The sequence below is a fragment of the Diuraphis noxia genome, unplaced genomic scaffold (assembly GCF_037042655.1).
Source record: "Diuraphis noxia isolate RWA-SAM2 unplaced genomic scaffold, SU_Dnox_SAM2 contig0001, whole genome shotgun sequence".
NCBI lineage: Eukaryota > Metazoa > Arthropoda > Insecta > Hemiptera > Aphididae > Diuraphis > Diuraphis noxia.
In genome coordinates, this window is record NW_028301711.1 from 74,021,847 (window position 1) to 74,040,334 (window position 18,488).

General features: G+C 28.6%; 2 protein-coding genes across 2 annotated transcripts; both read right to left on the minus strand.

Annotated features, from left to right (window-relative positions):
• Positions 1–12,649: 12,649 nt before the first annotated feature.
• Positions 12,650–14,086, minus strand: LOC149061653 (uncharacterized). The gene is made up of 4 exons (XM_089216544.1): positions 13,895–14,086; positions 13,578–13,783; positions 13,361–13,492; positions 12,650–13,286 (listed from the first exon to the last, which is right to left on the minus strand). The coding sequence occupies exons 1-4, from the start codon at positions 13,978–13,980 to the stop codon at positions 13,039–13,041; spliced, it is 672 nt and encodes a 223-aa protein (XP_089072670.1). The 5' UTR covers positions 13,981–14,086; the 3' UTR covers positions 12,650–13,038.
• A 2,336-nt stretch (positions 14,087–16,422) lies between these two features.
• Positions 16,423–17,307, minus strand: LOC149061654 (uncharacterized). The gene has a single exon (XM_089215061.1). It carries the CDS (start codon positions 17,305–17,307, stop codon positions 16,423–16,425), a length of 885 nt encoding a protein of 294 aa, XP_089071187.1.
• Positions 17,308–18,488: the final 1,181 nt, after the last annotated feature.

Below are 18,488 nucleotides of genomic sequence, written 5' to 3' on the forward strand. Positions count from 1 at the left end.
TCATTAATGTCAGTGTCAATGTCGTATTCATATGATATTCTATTAACTTGACCTACTTTTATATCCTGTCTCGCCTCCGATATATTTAACACACTTATTATAATTTTCCCGTCCCTGACTGTATTATATATATTAGCACAATATACATCTGCTGATAACTGTTGCTTATTTATTAAAATATTTTTATTATTCATGTTTTTATCTGCAATGTTAATCGATACTATTGTTTCCGTTCTAGGCTCTAAACTAAAACATATTTTATCATCATTTATTTCATTATTATCTTTTATTGTTAAAATATTATTTGCAATATCTATAACTGCATTATTATCTACTAAAAATGTATGTCCTAAAATGCCATCGCCTTCAACCGGAAATTGCTTATTCACTACTTGAAATTCTGTTATAAATTCTTTTTTATAAATTATTAATTTTATTTTAGTTTTTCCTGTAGTCGGTACTATTTTTTCATTTATCCCTTTTAAATATATTTTCTGATTTTCGTCTATTACTGTTTTGCCTATTAATTTATTTATCTTAACAATATTTAAATCGCAACCTGTGTCTAATAATAATTTAATTGTTTTTGTACTAAAATTAGGTGATTCTATTGTTACATGATTATTATATATTACGGTTGTTACATGTAAACATTGTTTAATGGCGATTCTGCGTCTATTATTTCCTGCACCAACCTGACGCCCTGAGTTGGCACCATCGAGTTTTTTGAAACATTAGAATTATTCCTTTCTTTACGTAATTTAGTATAACAGTTTACAATTTCATGTCCCACTTTATTGCAATAGCTACAATGTAGTTGTCCATTATTATTATTAATTGTATGCGTATTATTATTTGCATTTTGTTGCCTATTATTGGTACCGAACTGTCTATCGTTGTTTTGCCTTGGTAATCTACAATCTCTTGCTAAATGACCATTCTTTCCACAATTATAACATGCATTATTATTATTATTATTATTAGTTGTCATATTCTGATTATTATAACGCTGATTATTATTATTAGCAAAATTTTGTCGTCCATACCCGTTATATCCGCCACGATTAAAACTTCGATTAAAATTATTATAACCGTTACTACATCTGAAATTATTATTATTATTATTGTTATATCCGTTATTCTGACCACCATAGTTATTGTTACCGCGATTAAAATTTTGACTAATATTATTTTGTTTGAAATTATTTCCCGATGTATTACTATTTCCGTTTAAATTTTGTTTTTCTAAATCTTTTTGTAATTTTTCCATTTGTAAGTTAGCATTATGTTCCATTTCCTCATCTTTTGCGAATTGCATAGCAGTTTCTAACGTTTTTGGATCCCTAGCTTTTAGTGCTAAATTTAAATGTTTCGGTAAACCGTTTACAAAAATTATTAATGCTTGATTTTTAAGTTGTTTTTTATATACTTTGCTTTCCTCTTCTGTCATATCTTTCGAACCTTCCTTACATAATTTATAAAATAATTCCTCAACTCGTCCTGCGAAACTGGTTACGTCCTCATTTTCTTTCATACGCGCAAAATTTAATCCTATTGTTAACGTTCTCTCAGATGCTCTATGTTCAAATGCTCTCTTTAAAATTGATTTTATATCCTCCCATTTTTCTGTGTCTCTATATTTTGTTGCCTCTAATGCATTACCTGCTAATTTCGAGTTTATTATTTTTATTAATAATGGTAAATTACTTTTATCTACCGATTTTACCGCGATATCACATGTATTAATAAATTCTGATACATTCTTTGCTCCTTCACACACCGGAATCAAAGCTGTGGCTTTATCTATATCCATTTCAGCCATTGTTTTTATTTTTTTCGTTCGAGTTATGTTTGGTAATTGTACGTGTACTACCCCTTTGTCAGTTTGTAAACCTGTTCGTTTTTTTATTGTACTATCACTATCACTTGCTGGACTTGAAGACTTAAAAGTTAAATTTAAAAATTCTTTATCTGTAACTGCTCTTAAATATTTTTCCCTATCACAATCTTGTGAATATTTATACTCTTCTGGTATATCTAAATTAATTAATGTTTGTTCTGTTTTAACGATATTTGTATTTGTTTGGACTACTACAGCCCCCTCGTTGTTGTCTACTTGAACACCTACGTCTATAGTTTCGTCGTCAGATGTTACTAATATGCTTCCTGTCAAAATATCTTGTATTTCCCCTGAATTTTTATTCATCAATATATTTTTTATTCATTTAAACTTTGAAAAATAATTTTATTTATTTCATAAAAATAACATTTATTCTTCCCTCGATAACTTTCTAATATTTATTCTTATTTATTTATTCAACTATATATTTAATATATTTTATTTTCTAAATACCTTTATTCTCAACTTCGATTTCTATACTCAATATTACTTTTATTATTTATTCGATTCCGTAACACGTCATTTATTATATTTAAAAAAAATAGTGTTCCGTGATGTTTTTGTTTTATATTACGTATTTATTTTATATCAGTTTTACTATAAACTGCACTCACACTAACGCATTAATTATATCATTACTACTATTAAATATTACGCCTCTATGTTATAATTATTTATCTTTTGGTTAATTTCTCCAAATAAAATAATTAAATTAATATATCGCAAAACTACTTATAAACTTATTTATTATTATTTTTATTAAATCTTAATTAATAATTCTAATTCAAATTTATTTAAACTATTATAACTTATTCTAGACTACTTTAATTTATTTATTATACTATTTTTACTTAATGTGGACTATATTTATGCTATTATATTTATCTAATATTATATACTATTATATATCTAATATTATATACTATTTAAAATTAATTCGGACCGGTCCTAATATTACTTTCTTTCACTTCAAAATTTTATTTCTTATTATTCTCAATATTTTTTCTATACTTCAATTATTCATTTACCATTTATCATTTATTATTTATCATATATCATTTATCATTTATTCATCATTTTTCTATAATTTCCTTTTTACTATATATTCAATATCTATTCTCAATAAACTGTGCGCGCACACATTATATATATCTTTTTCAACAAAATCTCATAATTATTCTCAATATTTATTCATAAAACTAAGGACTTATTTTCTCGCCTTTTCTAAAATTCCAAATTAATTCTCAATTATCAACATATAAGGTCTTACCTCTTGCCTTCTTAAAAAAATCACAATTATCAATATCCCAATTACTTTATAATCTAAGGTCTTATTTCTTGCCTTACTAAAAATCTCAATTATTCTCAATTATTTATATATATATATATATATATATATATATCCTTTAATATTCTTCAAAATTATCAATTCACTTATTTTCATTTATCAATACTCAATTATTTCTCATTAAATTATTTCTCGTTATAACGTTATCTTTTTATTTTATTTTACCTAGGTTTTTTTTTTTTTTTTTTTTGCCTGTTTATTTTATTTTATTATTAATCAATAATATTCATTAAACGTATATATATTATCTGAGTTAATCATTTAATTTATATTTATATATAAAAATAATATATTTATGAATTTAATGTTCTAATGGTGGTGTAGGTGCACACACCAAAAGTGTTTTATACGATTGATCCTAAAAAATCTAAAGGAGACGCGACCCAACAAAGCTTACAAAAACATTCTCTTAAAGACTACACAAAAATTATAACTCACAATACTGTCGTCTTCGTATTTTGGTTCATCTTGACTGAAGCTGATTTTCCTGCGCTATCGACTGTTGACCTCTACGTAGATTCTTTTGACCCTCGGAGTTGTTGGAAAGTGATCAGTTCCCCAACGGTGATTCTGTCAAACTGCCTCCGTGAAATTCTTGACTCGAAGTTGTGGAATTTTTCAAAATTTTCGAAAAAATTTATTTTTTGCAAAAAATTCTGCTTTTTCTCCTCTTGAATTTTTTTGATGTTCTTCTTAGGGTTCCGTACTCGACTGCGCCAGATATAGTGATCACGTCGCCTACAGGTATCAGTAGTCAAGGATGATGTTTGGAAGGTGACTCTTGAGTTAATTACACAACGTAGAATTCTTCTTAATTAGATTAATTGTTTATTTATTGTGGTAAAACATATATTTATTTATAACATGAAAGCTGAATGTAAGTTAAGTATTCTGAATGATAGAATAAATTCGGTTTGATTCGAATATTTTCTAAGTTCAAAATATTGTTTATAAGAAATTTTTTAAGTCCAATGAATTAAATTAAACAATAGACTGGCGTGAAGGTGCTCTGGCTAGTCTGGTCAAGTCGCGTCTGAATACAGGCTGTTTCTGGGTCCCTTATATAGTGCTACCCTCTACTCCCCATAGTCTACTCGTTCTTGTCGCTGTTCTCATGGATGTGGTATAATTATCTAGACTGATGGAAATGTGACTCGCCCACATACAAGCCAGATGTGCATCCCGTGCAGCTGCAGACCTTGGTGATTGATATTATAATTAACATTAAGAGTATATATTATAATATTACATTTAAACATTTGGTTCTTTGAACTTTTGTAATGATGCATAAAACTACGTCTTGTGCACCCTTATTGAGGACATTTTTATAGTTGTCTGCTCCCATGATTTAGTATGTCCCTAATTTTAATGATTTCCAGAAATGCTGTCTCTCCTACATTTACAAGGATCGTCGCACCCTTCCCTAGATTGATGCGGCTGGTACCTAGTTGACCGTGAACTATGTAATGCGGGACGCTAGTCCATAGCAATATCTAACTCAGCTTAAATTTTAATAATGAATAATATTTTATTACATTTAAACATTAATAATTTGTTCGATATTATCTACCACAAAATGCATTATTATATTATAATATGAATATATGATATAAATTACTTACACTTTCTCTAACTGTAGGACAAGAATATGAAGGATTTTGAACAGAGTTCACTAATTTCAATGCTCTAGTCCTCTTCATTGTACACAAATTATTTACTTACATTAACAACTGTATAAGTAAATAATTTATTAAATCTATTTTAATTTAATAACAAAATTATAAAATATAATATCCTTACAAAAATAATCGCAATAAGCCAAAGCCAACAACGCTAATGCACAATACACTAACACTAACGAGTATTGAGTAGCGACCAGTGTTGCCGATTCCAAAACGTCAAATTACCATACCATGTTATCAAAAATACCCCCTATACCACATTTAAAAATTGAATTACCACCACAATTACCACATTTTATATTTTTTTGAAATTTTAAGTTAACATTCAAATATAAACCATAAAGTATTTTGTTAATTACCTATTGAAAGTATTAAAATTACACAAACATGAAACAGTCTTTTGTTGATTAATCAAAATAATAAAATTACAAATCAATATTAAAAACAATAAAAACATTAAAATTAAATATATTTTGCATTATAACAATTTTCATTCTTAAATATTTTTAAACTTAAAAAAACAAAACCAATATCTTTCAACATAATTATTTTTTTTTTATAAGTTATTATTCATATTCATTATAGATCTTATAAATAATCAAATATACTTAGTGCAAACTAAAAACAGACTTTTGATGATCAATTAAATTTATAAAATTATATGCCACATAATCGGCAACATATATAACAATTTTCATTTTTAAACTTAAAAAAACAAAACAAAATATATAAACAAAATCAATATCTTTCAATGTAATTATTTTTTTTTTATAAATTATTGTTCATATTTATTATAAATCTTATAAATACTTAAATATACTTAGTACAAACTACAAAGTGCTAACAGACTTTTGTTTATCAATTAAAATTATAAAATTATAAATCAGTATTATATAAAAAAAGACCAAAACATTAAACAATATAAATGTATAAACAAAACAAAAACATTTTAACTTTAATTCATACTAGTCATACTTATAATATATTTAACATTTTATTTTAATATCTTTAGGAACTTAAAATTGCAAACAGTCTTATTAATTATTTAAAAACATAAAATTATGGCATGTCCCAAATTTTACTTTTAATCATTGCATCGGTTGGTTAAAAGGATACACAATCATTAATGGAGTTTTTAGTTCGAAGGATTCCGATTATCGATTGGGTTTGTAATTTACTTCGATGTAGAGTCTTTATATTTTTTAAGTCACTAAATAACCGCTCAACTGAAGCATTCGAAACGGGTAGGATTAATAATAGTCTCATTGTGATACAAATATTGGGAAAATAAATATCGCCTATAGAATTTTTTAATAAAAATACTTTTCTCCAATACATCATAATATCATTTGAACTATTATTATTAATGGGTTCAATATCCATGAGTGCTAATTCTCTCCATTCCATATCAAGTTGTAATAACGCAAAAATAAAAGAAAAGAAAAAAAGGAAAAAGTGGGGAGATATTGAAAATAAAATTAATAATAATAGGTAATATAATACAGCTGATAAATATAACTAAGGCTCCTGCCAATAGTTATATTAATTAGAGTAAGATATTAGAAATAAAATTAATAATAATGATATCAATATAATATTATTTAATATAGTAATGTAATTATTTATTATTTATTTATGGAAGATGAATTGGTCTGAATAAATTGTAAGGCAAACACAAGGGACACGAGCCTTGAATGAATGCCTTAAATATATTTACAAGTTATTAATTATTTTTAGTTATCTTAACATATGTCTTGTTGTTTTAAATTTGTGTAATTACCTTCCTCCTGATCGTCGGAGGGCTCTCGAGGTCGTGATTCGAGAACGATCAATTATACTGATGATTAAATTATTGGTTATCAATTTATTAAATTATAATAATTTAATAAATAAAATGTGATACCTGTATGTAACTGTAACTATATGAATATGGATGCGCATGCACCTTACCTTATCCGTAGCTGTCTGAAAACGCAGTCGACGTAATAAGGACGGAAATAATTATTATAAACACTCAAAAGGAAATAACGGAACACTGATTAATTTCGTATTTTTTTTTTAAAAGGAAACTGCACAGTTGTCGCTCGCAGGATCTTGAGAGTGTGTGTTGGTTATCTGTGATGTGCTCCTGCACTGTTCTGTTCAAGTGGTGCTCGTGCTCTGATGAGAGGAGACGATTTTGGTCAAGCCCGCCAGAGCCACCGGCGGCCCGATCAAAGGTGTCGGTGTCTCCAAAGAAAATTGACTTATTCTTTGGCGACAGAGACCCTAACCTAACCATCCCTTATCTCCGGCGGCACATGAAAGAAATTACATGTGTTGCACCGTACCGTTATAATCCCGTACAGTGTCCTGTACGTGACTAGACAATGGGAATCGTTCCAATCATCAGTGACTTGATTTGTTGGGGTTTTTTAGAGTATACTACATGCGTGCGACAACTTTACCGTTATTTAATATATTGCATGAAAATAACGAATTTATAATTATGATATGTGAAAACGAGCATATCATCACAAAGTTCTTGAGGACTACTTATTAACGAATTTAAAACTGGAAATCGTTCAATTACATGGTTTAACGATTTTACACTAAATTGTTTAATTAATGCTGGGTCAGTAACAGCTATACATTTGAAAACAGGGTCATCGAATACAAATCTTTTCTTTATGTCTAAAACAAGATCAATATAAAATTCTTGGCAAGATTTAAAAAATTTAATTACTTCATTAGAATCAACAGAACTGTTGCTTTTTAAATTTGTGATGCTGATTGTAGCGTTTACACCAATATAAATATCACTTAATGGAACATGATATTGAATGTTCTGAGGTGAAACTATTATGGTAATTCATTACCACTATTTTTAACAGTTTTTCAATTTCTGGTTTTAACATATATAGTAGAGGGCCTTCACTTTGAAATAATTTATTAAAATTTGTTAAGAGACCTAGCGAGTAAGACATAAATTCTAAGTATATAATGGTAAAATAATTTTCTATAGTATTATGGATTTGTTCTAGTGTTTTAGAAGGGTCCTCAAAACTTGAAAGTCTAAAATATTCTTTTAGAGCTGGAAATTGTTCTAATATTCTATCCACAAATGCTTTTAGTGACAACCAACGAGTTGTGCATGGCGATAATATTTTATGAATTTCAATGTGAAAAAATTCTTGAAACTCTCTAAACTTAATTTGACGCGAATAACTTCTACTGAAATGTGATCCAATATTACGTAATAAGTCTTCGATTGACCGTGGAAGCTTTAAACAAGCTTTTGAGGAAGATAAATGTATCATGTGACAGGAACATTTTATGCATGCCATACCTGGTATTGCAGTTTTTAGGTTTGTAAACACAGAATGAAGTGACCCAGCCATTGAGTTTGTTGTATCAGAAGAAAATCAGATAAACATTTTTTTTGGTATTTCTTTATCGTCAAGGCATTGCAGCAACAATTCTGTAAGATGATCAGCAGTACCTATATTCATAAAAAAAAACAGTTAACATTAAACAAGACTTCACTTATTACATGTTATATAAATAATTACCTGAAGATGTTTGTACCATGTCTAAGAATTCAGTTTTCACCATCATTGTTTGGGTATCAAAATATACTATAATGATCGCACATTGTTTGATTTCTGATATATCAGTTGTTTCGTCCATAATTAAGGAGTAGAATGTACCAGGCATTGTAAGAGTATTACACAGGTCATTGATGATATTTTTACCCAATACATTTTGCATAACTGCTGTTGTTTTTGTCCTCGCTAAAGACATATTTTTTACTATTTTGGAATCGTGGAATACAGATTTGCACAACGGAATAAGTTTGTCTATTAAAGATAGTGGTAAATTTTTTTCAGCAAGGAATGCAGTAATTTTAGTTTCAGCGATCCTTGTTTGTTCTGTTAATGATGAGATCTTAAAAACTTCACTTACGCTTTTTTGGTGATCAACTTGTCTAAAATTTTTTGTATGCTTAGGCGATGAATTATGTCGCTTTATTTCTGTAAGATGTGAACTCATTGATGAGTTACAAACTTTACAATATGCGTAATGTTTTCCATTAGTATCTATTTTTTGTAAGAGCCATTTCAAAAATTCTTCCCTTTCAAGCCATTTAGTACAAAATTTTCTTGCAGTTTTTTTAGGTTTTTTATTTTGAGTTCTTTGTTCAACACTTTACATTATAACATTACTGGCAGTGGGAGTTGGTACTGGATCGTCTTCTTCATCGGTGAGACTAGTAACTATATTTCCTTTAAGCCACTTATCCATAATGGCATATAGAATAAAAATTTAAAAGCACAAGAATACTACTCACTACGACTACGTTCACCGCCCGGCTGTTTACTATAAAACATTAAAACCATTCAAAAGTAAATAGTAAATACTAACATAACTAATGACTAATCAGGTCGTAACCAACATAATTCATTATCGCTATGGTTTAACCATAGTATAAAATAAATATTAGAATTTTCAATTGTTTATACTGTTTATAGGATTTAACATTAAATAATAACAGTCTGACTGATAAGTGATAACACAAATAGTGAAAATTACCACAAAACATAAACAGTAGAATACCACAAAAATACCAAATTTTATTCACTACCACTTATTAGATTACAAGTGATTCAAATTACCACCATTTGGGGTAATTACCACATAATCGGCAACACTGGTTCCCACGTATGTTAGGCCATGTCGTTTTAATTCAGTTATTAGTTCTATGGAAGAAAACCAGTTATATTTCTATTTGAATAGGTGTTACAAGTTCTAACACATTTAATGTAGGTATTGCAAACTTTTTAGGATTTGGAACATTATTTTTTCCACAATAAATAAATGCATTATAAAAATAGTGGTTTTTTGCGTCACATAAACACATAACTTTGAGTCCGTATTTATTTGGTTTGCTTTTCATATACATGCGAAAAGAGCACCGCCCTCTAAAAGGAACCAGCATTTCATCAACTGTAGAATATTCAGACATTGAATAATTTGATTGACTATTTACCAAAAACATTTGAAACAACTCTGATATTGGAGCTACACGATCACCCAATTCTTTTCTATCATCTATATCATATATATTGTCAAAACGAATAGTTGAAAGCAAAAATAAAAACCGTTTCAAACTCATTGTCGCGCAAAATATGTCTCTACCAGTACCGTCAGTAGCAAAAAGTCCTTCTACATCTTTCATGCCCGATTTGAAGATACCACATAAATACAATAAACCAATAAATGCTTTAATTTCAATAATGTCTGTGTGCCCAGTAAATGTACTTGTGTTACCATATGAAATCGATAGTTCAGTTATTTTTACATTTGTGTAATCAGTAATTTTTTCAATCAAATTTTTTAATTTACAATATAAAATGTATTTATTTACATTATTTAACCTATTGATTTTTAAACAAAATTAATTTTGTCAAATTTCTTCTGACATTTTTGCCCGTAATTGATAATGTATGCATCTTTGCATAATGGTGCATTCTATGTGTAATATAAAAATTAATTATTATATTTAATAATTGACTGCGGTGATTGTCCAGAGGATCTTGATTTAAAATATGGGTTTTCATTAACTGCGAGTTGAATATTGTAGAATCATGACATATTTCATTCATTGTTTTTACAATTAATATTTGTTTAATATTTTTATCTGTTAGTAATATATTTAAATTCATTCTTATTATATATTCTGTAGTTAAACATATCTTATGTACATCAGTTGTTGGAGTAATCAATTTCCCTCTAGTTTTTAACTTAAGTAATCTTGATGCATTTTCATTATTTTCTACTGTTAACATTGAATCACATACAATACACAATTTTTTATTCTTCTTAATTTCCGTACAATAAACCCACTAGTATATTTCACCACGTCTGTAACATACTCCTCTAATTCTGGCATTCTATAATCATAATCATGTTCAAATTCTTCAAATAAATCAGATTCATTATCTATATCATTAACATTGTTCATAATAGCATCAGCATCTTGCCGTTTCTTTGCACTAACAAATAATATACTAGAACTGTCCAACTGAGTACAATTTCCATAGATTGAACCATTTACTTCATGTCTAACAATAAGTCTTTTGTAGGCAGATCTAAATTGAATTGCATTGGGATTATTATTAAAACCACCACGATTTCTCATTGCACTAAAAAAGATTTCCAAGTGGTTTTGACTAAGTTTATAACTTAATAAATAGGTCATTTTTTCTTCTTTAACTACCTTGTATGTATTAATTAAATTTGTCAAACATATGATTAAACCAATAAAACCTACTTGTCGTTTACTTTTAATAAGTTGCCCTCCATTAGCATCATTATTTGTTGGTCCATAACGTAACCCTTCTACATAAGTCTTGAATGTTTCTAAGAAGTTTTCAATTTTTTCAATATTGTCATCATTAATTGGACAATTATATTCACCTTTAGCATATTTATTACGACAATTAAGTAAGTCAAATGCATCATTAAATATTTGACAAAATTCTGTTGTAGCCTTAACTTCATTTATTAAATTTAATTGCTCACAAAATAATAAACTTGAACTAACACTTGCACTCAATGTTTGCACACACAGACGGACATTCATTTTATTTTCATAATATTGAATGTGTGGTTTTTTCAATTTGTTTGCTGCATGTAAACCTTTACTTTCCTGAATTCTATGTAGATCTGCAATACAACTCCATTTTATTGGTTCATTATATTTATTAATTAATATCTTTTTGTCGCCTAGTGTATTCCGTACTAATTTAATCATGTGACAAGCATCCCAAAATATAAAAATTTTATTTTGACTGCCAGGATATTCAATCCAAGGTTTAAAATTTGCAGATGTATATTCAAAATTTGCACCTAAAGATTTACACATTGAAATATTCGAAGCAGCACCATCAAATGTTATAGAATAACACTTAACTCCTGTTTCTACTAACAGTTCCAAACATTTATCAGTAAACTGGCATGTTCAGAACCAGAAAAACTGTGAATTAAAAAGTACCCCAATGGAATTTTCCAGTGGCCATTAATACAAACTGCTAAAAATACCAATGCATTCGTAGCTTCCTGAATACAATCACTATCGTTTTCATTTCCTGTACCTAAATCAACACCACCATAAAACCTTCCATTTAAAAAAGAAATTTGCTTCCTTATAGCCATTTCATCTATAGAAATATTTATGATGACCGGGTCAGATGACTGATTTTGTCTTGTTTTAAGGGCTGCAAATGATTCTTCGGTGAATCCTGGTTCACCTTTAATTACACAATACCACTTTTTTAAAGTTGAAGGATGGGGGAGTAAATTATTAAAATGTTTTCGAACAAATGTATACGCTTTGCTAGAATAAAATTGTAACGTAAGAGCAGAAGACCTTATTGCTGGAGAAAATTTAGCATTTTTCAATTTAAGGCTTTAATTTATAGTTTCTTTTATAGATTCTGAAGTAGTTCTCTGTAAAAATTTTAATGCATTAAAAATTTTTAATTTCTTATAAGTTATTTGAACTAGAAAGTAATTTCATTACATTATTTAATTATATAATTAGCCCACATACGAGCCCATAATACTGCATATAAAAGTTACACAAAGATTAACATAAAATGTTTATAATTTAATATAGAAATGCACAATAATTACAACACAAACAGATTAAATTGTTTAATTAAATGTATACCAATATTCCACAAAGATTAACATAAAATGTTTATAATTTAATATAGAAATGCACAATAATTACAACACAAACAGATTAAGTTGTTTAATTAAATGTATACAAATATTCCACAAAGATTAATATAAAGTGTTTATAATTTAACATAAAAATGCACAAACAGATTAAATTATAAGATTAAGAATAATAGTGTGGACAGAGTAACCAATGTAGAAGTATTGGAAAGAATTACATAAGGAAATTTATTATGGAATAATCATAGACCTTATACTAAGTCAACCCTAGCACAAGGTTTATGGAAATAATATAGTTAGAAGACGAATAATAATAGAGAAGAATGGATGATATCTGCAAACCAATCCACAGATTAAAAAAAACATTGAGTTTGATAGCTTACCTATATTTCATCATGTGCATTTTCAGTAATATAATTTTGTTTTTTTAAATGATTTAAAAGAGATTCTATAGAAACAATTTTTTTGCGAAGCCTTCTAACAGTTTCATTTAAACGTTTAATTTTTTGTTTTTGAATCATAACTTGGTATTTAGCTCTTTTAAAATGCACTTTAGCTCTTTTTGGCGTATCAAAATCTGGTGTTTTTACATCTCCTATATAACACAATCTTCGTTTGCGTTTTGGTGTTTCTAAAATATGTATTAATATTATTTTAAAAATGTTTGAGAAAAATAATATATATTATTGTATGTGTTATATAAACCTATTATTGTTTCAAATATTGAATTAGCAGTTGGAGATTTTGTAAGAAGCGTTTCATTTGAAAGAACAGAAATGTCATCAACTGTTGGTGTTGAAGCTTCGATTAATCCAGTATTAGATTTTGTTTCATTACCTTAAATAATAAAAAAATTAATACATGAATAAATACATATTATAGATATTTTTCTAATTATTTTCATATTTATAAATAAATTTACTTTTATTATGTTGTTTATGATCACAAGTGACTTGTAGTTTAGAGAATTTGGATGGCACTGCATTTGGCTTTAAAGTTTTACGGCCCTCAATATAACAATTTGACTCAAAATGAAAAGAACAAATTTTCCTATTATTTATTATGTCTTGTTCACAAAACCCACAAGCATTAAGCCATTCTTGTCGTATTAATTTATTTTTGGGAAATCTAGGAACAATTGTATATGATCAAAATGCATAAAAATTATTATTACTATTTATAATAAAAGATTATTACATTATAATATAATATATAATTATTACTAATTATTTTACTCACTTATGTAACGACATACCAGGATTCTTATTCATAGATTTTAAACATTTAAAACACGAATTTCTGTTATTACTTTTATTTTTATCCATTTTATATAATATTAATATATCGCATTAAATATTAATATAAAAATTAAAAGCATACAATTATTAAATTATAAAATAAAACAATTGCATAATAATCAATCATACGATATTATCACTACTATCCGTTATGTAAATAAAAACAATTGATAAAATGTTTACGCATGCGCAGTGATAAAGTGTAATCCGTATTATTATGACACGATTTCGTAACACGGAGAGATAGGCAATGGCTCTATCCAGTAATATATGATCTAAGGGTTATGGCCTATCCATATCTTTATTATCTATGCTTCGAAGTGACGCCGTTTACAATGTTACCAATCTCGAGGCTCGCGCTATAGGAGCCGGGAACATTGTGGTGGCACTGGCATTTCAAATCGGAAATCGACAATCGTTTAGTTTAAGTATTAAGGTCGTTTTACTTTTACGTTTAGTGCCTTTGTCCTTTAGTATAAAAGATTCGATACAATTCGATTCGATTCGATCTAAAATGAATCGATCTTTTAAAAGATCGGGTCCTGGGGATCGATTCAAAAGATCGATTAATCGCATGAAAAAGATCGATCTTTGAAAAGATCGATTCGAATCGCCCATCACTAGCACGTCTTTCGCTTCCAAGTGCCGACTGTCGGTGGTCGTGTTTCGCGTTCGTTCGTTTTTTTTTTTTTTTTTGACCACGTCACGTCGTCCCTTATTTCGGATTCCGCACACCCTCGTGTCGCGCCGTTCGTTGTGCTCATGATGATGCGTGTCCTTTGGTTGTCCGTTCCAATACATGATTAATTGTTTATTCTCGTCGGTCGTTCGAATCGTCATCGCGCGACCTAAGCTCCGCTCGTTCACGTGTCCACGTGTTATTTTCGACCGTCCGTATACGTAGTGCGTACTCACTGGTCGTGGTATGTCTTATTGTTATATTTCTGTTGGTCGTTCGATCGTTGGCGTCTGACCCGAACCCCACGCAGTACGCACCCACGTGCATACCGTCCGTCCTCAGACGTCGGTATCACCATTGGATGCATTTATGCGGCGTCGTTGACCATTTCGTGTTATCGACGGTAGTGCCTCTGTCGTCTGCCCGATCATCGCCAGTAGCATTTTATTACATCGTCGTTCCTGAACATGTATTTCAGAATCACAATTGAGCTGAGGCACTAGTGACCGAATCTGGTTAGAAAAGGTAGTGCACGTCGTCACTACGTTCCTTAACTGATTTAATGCTCACCATTAAATATTTGTATAGTAAGCATATTTTATATTATTTTTTGTACCTAATTTAGTATTTTTGAACTTAAATAGTTGAAAACAAATAAGCATAATAAATAACTGATTACCAATTAAACCGAGAATTAAACTAATACATTTTTACATTTCATATAATATTACTTGTTATATTATATACAATAATTGGATGGTTTTTATGAGAAGGGACAAAAGTCATTTTTCATTGATTTTCAGGAGAGGCATAAAACATTCCAAATTTTTTATTTTCTACTTAATCTAAATTGTTTTTTTGTTTATGTTTTATTTATAATTTTCCACGTTTTTTCAACCTACTTTTATTAAAGAAATTACATTATTATTCAGTTATTAATGACTTGTGACCAATTGCATACAATATTGCAAGGCTGGGCAAGTTAATGATTTTTTTTAAAATTAAAATCTAAATCAAGTTAATCGTTAAAAGTTAATTCAAAATGTTCTATCAATTGAATTAAGTTAAGAGTTAACCAAAATTTAATATTAACTTTTTAACTCAAATTAAGTTTAAAAAAGTTTCTTGTTTTCTTATAGGTAAAATTAAAATAATTGGTACCTAAAATTGTTCATGTCATTAGACCAAAGAACTATTACTATTTTATGTGTGCAAAAGCTTACAGTACACATTTTGTTAGTATACTTATAACCTTATAAAATGTGTACCTACCAGCAATTTGTATTCCTACAATAGTTCACAAAATTAAATTAAATTAACTTAACTTGTTTAAAAGTAAAATTAACTCAAGTTAATTAAAAGGGTACTTTTCTGTTATCCCTACTACCGCAAGTCTCAATTCTGTTATCTCTACTACCACGCCGGACGTGCCGAGACTACCGCGACTACTCAATTCTGTTATCTCGACTACTATTGTACTATCCAAATAGTTCCGTATTTTAATACATAATACCAAAGAACAAACACATGAATTGCCATCGTTTATTATCAGTAATCATATAAATTATCTTAAATCATGTATATACCATAAAATTATCACAAAACATCAAATTACAAATTCTAAAATTATCACAGCGTCAGAATACAAAATAAAATTATCACAGTTACAGTTGCAAAAGTCTAAAATGTATTATAATATAAAACAAAAAGTCGTCAAAATTATCAAAAAAACGTCAAAATACGATATTAAATAAATATAAATAAATTATCACAGTTACAGTTGCATAAGTCTAAAATTCTATTTTTGGTGACCAATTTTCGGAAATATTTTTTAATATGTATTCGAATGGTTCTCCTTGTTCTCCAATGTTTTGTCTCCAGATAAACTCCGCCAGATAAGACTCCAAATGATGGCGTCTGGTTCCCCTATGTTTTTTATTTCTCCATTTAGCGGAGCCCCAAAGACGTTCAATATGCTGAGTATGAATCCCAGTAACTGGGTCAACAAAGTTATTAGTATGATTGACTGTACCATGCGTGTATCCAGCTCTGGTTAATTCGTCTGTATCATATCCACGCCAACAGTCAGAATATATGGTTGTACCTACCTTTATATATTGTTTTATCGCAGTTGAAAGCGTTTCCTTGGTGCGATTAGGAACTTGGATTAGAAATGACTCCTTCGTTTCGCGACAAATTCCCCCAAATATCCACTGTTGTGGTAGTATTCTTCCAGCATTATTCTTTCTTTTTGAAAACATACTTTCGTCGATTTCAACAATTTTTCCCGGTCCTCCGATTCGTGTTTGTTGATTTCGACTAATTGTTATAGTGCACATCTCACGCATGTAATTATTCCAATCAACTACCGTACAATGATTCATTTCCAAATGTTTTTCACAAAAATTAACGGAGGTTAATTCTGCACTCCAACAATATATAAACCGGAGTATGGTTAAAAAAGGCAGACGACTATTTTCAAACCAATTACCCATACGCATATTGGTTTTATGCTGACACGTTTTGACGTTGCATTTCCAAAAAATTTCATTTTTTCCGATGTACAGTTTTTTTTTATGACCGTTTTTGCAATCACGGTGTGTTGGAAGTAAACCCTTTTCTTGAAAAAATTCGAGAGCATCTTTTTCGCTGTTTGGTAAATTCCATAGATTCATAATTATATTAAAATTAATAAATACAACGACGGATTATTTTAAAATAATACAACTGTCAGCAACGACGGCAATCGAGCGAACTGTAGTCCGGAGTCCGGACAGGTCCGGTAATCGCGACACCGGCGTGGTAGTCGAGATAACAGAATTGAGAAGTCGCGGTAGTCTCGACATCGAGCGGTAGTAGGGATAACAGAAAAGTACCATTAAAAGTTAATTCGAAAGCTCCTTAAGTTATTAATTAAGTTAATAAACATAAAAAAAAATAACTTATTTACTTAAAAAGTTGAATTAACTTAACTTTTTAACTTAACTTTAACTTATTAACGCGTTAATGCCCAGCCTTGCTATAATATATAGAAATTAATAAAAACATAATGATAAATTATACATTAAAGGTGGGATAAAATACCTAACTTTAGGTTTTTTCTAGTTGTCGATAACATAGTTTTATTTAAGTTTTTAATTGTATGAAATATTCTTAAACGGATATAAAGTTTTATGAAAAATTCAATATCAAATTTAAGACAAGGATGATTTAGAGGCACATTGTCTAATAGATTTTTAAGTATTTTTCCAACATTGTCTTCTACTGGTAATAGCGGAAAATTGTTTATAAAAATATTATCTAAATTATTTATATAATTCAGAAACTGATCAGACGGTACATTTAATTTTCCAAAAGTGGAATTAACTTCACAATTTGTATATGCTTTAAAGTATATAAATAAAAGTGATTGGTCTAATTGGTTTTGATTTGTAATATGTTTAAATTATAATTACTACCTATATTATTCGAAATTAAATTACTATTCTTGTCTTCACTGTAATGTAGGTTAACGAAAGGTTTATAATCTACATTGATTAATATACATACTCTAGAAACAATATTTGTATTACAAAGATTTTTTGTTTGAGCCATATTGGGTATAAACTAAATTAGTAGCGAAAGTTCAAAATATATTTACTGTACAACTACTAATCGTATATGTGTGTGTATTTACTTATTAAAAAAATATAACAAAAGACTCATTAAAAATCAAGAACAATGGAAGTGCCAAATCATTACAAAGTTGAAAAAAAACAGTAGGTATCTACATTTAATTTTGTAAAATCATTTAAAAATTAAAAAATACTATTACTGGTGTTTATATAAAATTAATTTTGTGTAGTATGACCTGATT